The sequence below is a fragment of the Takifugu rubripes genome, chromosome 11 (assembly GCF_901000725.2).
Source record: "Takifugu rubripes chromosome 11, fTakRub1.2, whole genome shotgun sequence".
Taxonomy (NCBI): domain Eukaryota; kingdom Metazoa; phylum Chordata; class Actinopteri; order Tetraodontiformes; family Tetraodontidae; genus Takifugu; species Takifugu rubripes.
Genome location: NC_042295.1, coordinates 171,374 through 176,500, shown reverse-complemented (window position 1 = coordinate 176,500; position 5,127 = coordinate 171,374). Strand labels below are relative to the sequence as shown.

General features: G+C 43.6%; 1 protein-coding gene across 1 annotated transcript; it reads left to right on the top strand.

Annotated features, from left to right (window-relative positions):
• Nucleotides 1-1,225: 1,225 nt before the first annotated feature.
• Nucleotides 1,226-2,751, top strand: LOC115251460 (transmembrane 4 L6 family member 5-like). The gene is made up of 5 exons (XM_029843804.1): nucleotides 1,226-1,388; nucleotides 1,638-1,706; nucleotides 1,786-1,940; nucleotides 2,005-2,200; nucleotides 2,433-2,751. Exons 3-5 carry the CDS (start codon nucleotides 1,786-1,788, stop codon nucleotides 2,451-2,453), a joined length of 372 nt encoding a protein of 123 aa, XP_029699664.1. The 5' UTR covers nucleotides 1,226-1,388; nucleotides 1,638-1,706; the 3' UTR covers nucleotides 2,454-2,751.
• Nucleotides 2,752-5,127: the final 2,376 nt, after the last annotated feature.

Below are 5,127 nucleotides of genomic sequence, written 5' to 3'. Positions count from 1 at the left end.
CCCTGCTAACCCTAACCCTGACCCTGCTAACCCAAACCCTAGCTGAGCTGAGCTGCAGGAGTAGAAGTCCTGAGCTAACCCTGCTAACCCTAACCCTGCTAACCCTAACCCTGCTGACCCTGCTAACCCTAACCCTGCTAACCCTAACCCTGCTACCGTGGAAGCTGCTATCAGCTGGGTTAACTCGGAACCAAAAATATTTCAAATGTATTTCTGATCAAAAACATTACAATTTTCCACATTTATTTTGAGCCATTTAGTTTTTTTTGTTTTTTTTTAATTCTGCTGTTAAACAACCAGCAAACACAAAATCCCCCAAAAGAAGGGCAAAAATGTAATAAAGTAAGTAAAGTAATAATAAAACAACCTTAACCTTGGTTAGCTGTTCATGAGGCTCCATCCTGGTTCTTTTCCAGAAACACTGGAATCATCCCAGAATCAGCAAACGACTAAAACAAGATCAAAGTCGTCCCAGCAAAACTTAACTTTTCATTATTAGATCTTTTTCCAGTTTTTTCAGGTTCTTTATTACCAACAGCCTTTTGCGCTTCCTCTTTCTGTTTTTGCCTCCGTGTGTTATAAATGTGTCCGTCGGTTCCTCACATTGACTCGAAGTCATCGTCTTGTCGTTGCAGCAGCTCTTCACGGTAAGTCTGATTTTAATAATCTGCTATTTGGTGATAGGAAATGGTCTGATAAGCATGTTTACACATTTTATTTCATTCCAGTAAATAAACTTAATTTAAAAACATTTAACAAATTCTGATTTGAACTGTTGTTATTTTTGGAAGTAATAAAGCAAGTTTGCCAATTATAAATCAGTCTGTAAAACATTGCGTACTCTATTAAAAAATAATTGTTTTTAATGAAGTGATTCAATTTTACAAACTCCATTTGACCATATTTGGTGACGCAAAGTTGAGTCTGAGAAGAAGCTGCCAGTGTGAGATGTGGGCCGTGATTGGACCCTTTTAGGGTTAGGGTTAGGGTTAGGGGTTAGTTGTTGTGTGTCCATCAGCTCAGGTTTTAAATGATCTCGTATCTGCAGGCAGTGCTTTGTGCTCGATAAAGGTGGAGGTTGTAATTGACGAATAACTGTAATGAAAGGAGGATTTTTACATGAATTTTGTAATCTTCAGCCTTAGTTGGTGCATTTTAATTTATATGAAGCACTTGAACAAAGATGCTGAGTGTCCTGACTGCACACACAGATGTGTGTATCCAGGTGTCTGCATTGTGTCGGCCTCTCTCTTATCCCTCTGGCGCTCATCTGCCTGCTCTCCAACACCTTGCTGCTGCTGCCAGAGCTCAAAACCAACTTCCTGCTGGAGGGTCACGTGACCAGAGAGGCCACATGGGCCACCGGTCTGTGGGGCGGCGGCTTCCTGGTATGTCATTCGACATGTGACGTCTGTCATATATGTGGTCATCACAACCTACTGAGTATGTTTACTGTGTGTGTGTGTGTGTGTGCGTGTGTGTGTGAATCACCATTCTGTGATTTCATCACATGCTTGAATCAGTGACAGCTCATCAAAGTGTGAAAATACATTTTATTTTAAACTAAAACATTATTGGGACTTGCTGCCAGATTCTTTGAATCTTTTTAAATTCAGTTTCATGGTTCTGATTTTTAGGTCTTGATTTCTGCTCGATCTTTTCTCCAAGGCAGCAGAATCAGAGGCTGCTGGGCCTTCAGGAAACAGGTGATCACTGTAATTAGTGTCCAGAACAAGTGTTCCAGATGTGCCAATGCTTATCCAGATGTTGTGGCTGTTTATCCAGATGTTGTATCAGCTGTTCCAGTCCGCTCTGGGCCTCCTGGCTGCTGCAGGCTGCTCCGTGGTCAGCCTCACTGGCCTCTCTCAGGGTCCTCTCTGCCTCTATAATTCCACCTCTGGTCTGACTTGGGGTGTCCCACTTGAGCCCATTCCAGACCAGTAAGACACACAAACACACACACATTTTTGGACACACACATGCCTGACTGTTCTCTTGTGCCAGTCCTCATTCAGGGTACCTGTATAACCACAGCCTGTGGTTTGGAGTGTGTCTGGAACCCAGGAATGTCGTCCAGTGGAACATGATTCTGTTCAGTCTGATGGCTGGAGCCAGTTTCCTACAAGTTCTCCTCTGTGCAGCCAACATCATCAACTCAGCTGTTGGGATGATCATGGGTCACGGGTTCTGCCAGAACCAGGTCTGAATGTGCTCTTACTTTGAAGTCCAGTTTGATCTGGTTCAGATCATCCAGAACTCAAAAATACTAAACAGAATACCAACCAATGATTTAATCACAGAATGGGACATAAAACACAGAGTCTTCTGAAACAGCTGATCTATTGTCAGCTGACCACTTGGGTTCATTACTGGTGACTAACGAGTCAACCAACATGGGTGAATAACCAGCTGTTTCTTGTCCTATCTTTCAGGTGAATCCGGTCTTGGTTTGACGACCTCACTGAGGTATAATGTTTTCAAAAATCAAATGCACTTTGCCTTCATCAAGACTTCATTAAGATTTAATCTTCTTACAATTAAAATAGATCTCTGTATAAACTCTAATGATAATGGCGATGTTAGTGATTCCATACTTTGGGATACCATGAAGTTGGTTCTGCCATCCGAGGCCACATCATTTCTTATGAGACAGTCGAGGTGAGGTTGGGCTGTCAGGTCTAGAGGGTTAGGGTTGGGTTAGGGTTAGGCACGATATAGAATGGGTTAGGCACGATATAGAGTGGGTTAGGGTTAGGCACGATATAGAATGGGTTAGGCACGATATAGAGTGGGTTAGGGTTAGGCACAATATAGAATGGGTTAGGCACGATATAGAGTGGGTTAGGGTTAGGCACGATATAGAGTGGGTTAGGGTTAGGCACGATATAGAATGGGTTAGGCACGATATAGAGTGGGTTAGGGTTAGGCACAATATAGAATGGGTTAGGCACGATATAGAATGGGTTAGGCACGATATAGAATGGGTTAGGGTTAGGCACGATATAGAGTGGGTTAGGGTTAGGGTTAGGCACGATATAGAATGGGTTAGGCACGATATAGAGTGGGTTAGGGTTAGGCACAATATAGAATGGGTTAGGCACGACATAGAGTGGGTTAGGGTTAGGCACGATATAGAATGGGTTAGGGTTAGGCACGATATAGAATGGGTTAGGCACGATATAGAGTGGGTTAGGGTTAGGCACGATATAGAGTGGGTTAGGGTTAGGCACGATATAGAATGGGTTAGGCACGATATAGAGTGGGTTAGGGTTAGGCACGATATAGAATGGGTTAGGCACGATATAGAGTAGGTTAGGGTTAGGCACGATATAGAGTGGGTTAGGGTTAGGCACGATATAGAGTAGGTTAGGGTTAGGCACGATATAGAGTAGGTTAGGGTTAGGCACGATATAGAGTAGGTTAGGGTTAGGCACGATATAGAATGGGTTAGGCACGATATAGAGTGGGTTAGGCACGATATAGAGTGGGTTAGGGTTAGGCACGATATAGAATGGGTTAGGCACGATATAGAGTGGGTTAGGGTTAGGCACGATATAGAATGGGTTAGGCACGATATAGAGTGGGTTAGGGTTAGGCACGATATAGAATGGGTTAGGCACGATATAGAGTGGGTTAGGCACGATATAGAGTGGGTTAGGCACGATATAGAGTGGGTTAGGGTTAGGCACGATATAGAGTGGGTTAGGGTTAGGCACGATATAGAATGGGTTAGGCACGGTATAGAGTGGGTTAGGGTTATAGAATGGGTTAGGGTTAGGCACGGTATAGAATGGGCTAGGGTTAGGCACGGTATAGAGTGGGTTAGGGTTATAGAATGGGTTAGGGTTAGGCACGGTATAGAATGGGCTAGGGTTAGGCACGGTATAGAGTGGGTTAGGGTTATAGAATGGGTTAGGGTTAGGCACGGTATAGAATGGGTTAGGGTTATAGAATGGGTAACCAGCCTGAAGTACTAAAACTCAAATACGTGGAAAATTCTCATCAAATATATAAAAAAATGTTAGGGTTAGGGTTACATTTCTTGCTCTCACTAGTCCACATAATTGCAGTAGTTTATGTAACTCACCAAAAAAGTGGCCACTAAACCAGACAAAAATGTCTAAGATTTTACTTTGAACCATTTTGAGCATCAACAAAAACATGTATTGCAAAAAGCAACGAGGTGCGTGACAAAACTCCAGTATGTAGTCGTCTTTCTTGACCCATAATAAAAATCCACCGGGACAAGGGACACAAGGCTCAAAACCGGGACGCCTGGTCACCCTGAAGGCACCATTTCTACTGTAAATATAGAACTGTGTCGTTGTAAATAAATATCGTTTGGATGAAAAATGTAGAATTGGTAATATGGTATTTATTTAAATGTTTAATTTACATGCCCTAAGCACTGACCATGTCAATTCATCTTTATTTCTGGAGTGTTTGTGATGATCATAATTGTATCTAGGCACTTTACAGAATCCCAGGGCCTGGGTCCAACAGTGGCAAAGAAAAAGTCTCCTTTAACAGAGCAACATTGAGAGGACCAGGCTCATATGGGGGGGGGGGGGGGGGGGGGGGGGCACTTCTGCTGGTGGTTGGCTGGGCAGAGGAAAAGGGGGACAGATAGAAGACATTAGACATATCAGGCAAATACACTAATCACAACAAGCTAACTTTCTAATAGTTAAGTGGGTCAGTGGGGTTGCCTGTCAGAGGTTAGCAGGTCAGTGCACAGCGATGAAGTCCACTATAGCTACAAGGAGACAAGTGACACCGACATGTGTCTGTCTATCTCATGCCTAACCCTAACCCTGTGTCTGTCTATCTCATGCCTAACCCTAACCCTGTCTATCTCATGCCTAACCCTAACCCTGTCTATCTCATGCCTAACCCTAACCCTGTGTCTGTCTATCTCATGCCTAACCCTAACCCTGTGTCTGTCTATCTCATGCCTAACCCTAACCCTGTCTATCTCATGCCTAACCCTAACCCTGTCTATCTCATGCCTAACCCTAACCCTGTCTATCTCATGCCTAACCCTAACCCTGTCTATCTCATGCCTAACCCTAACCCTGTCTATCTCATGCCTAACCCTAACCCTGTCTATCTCATGCCTAACCCTAA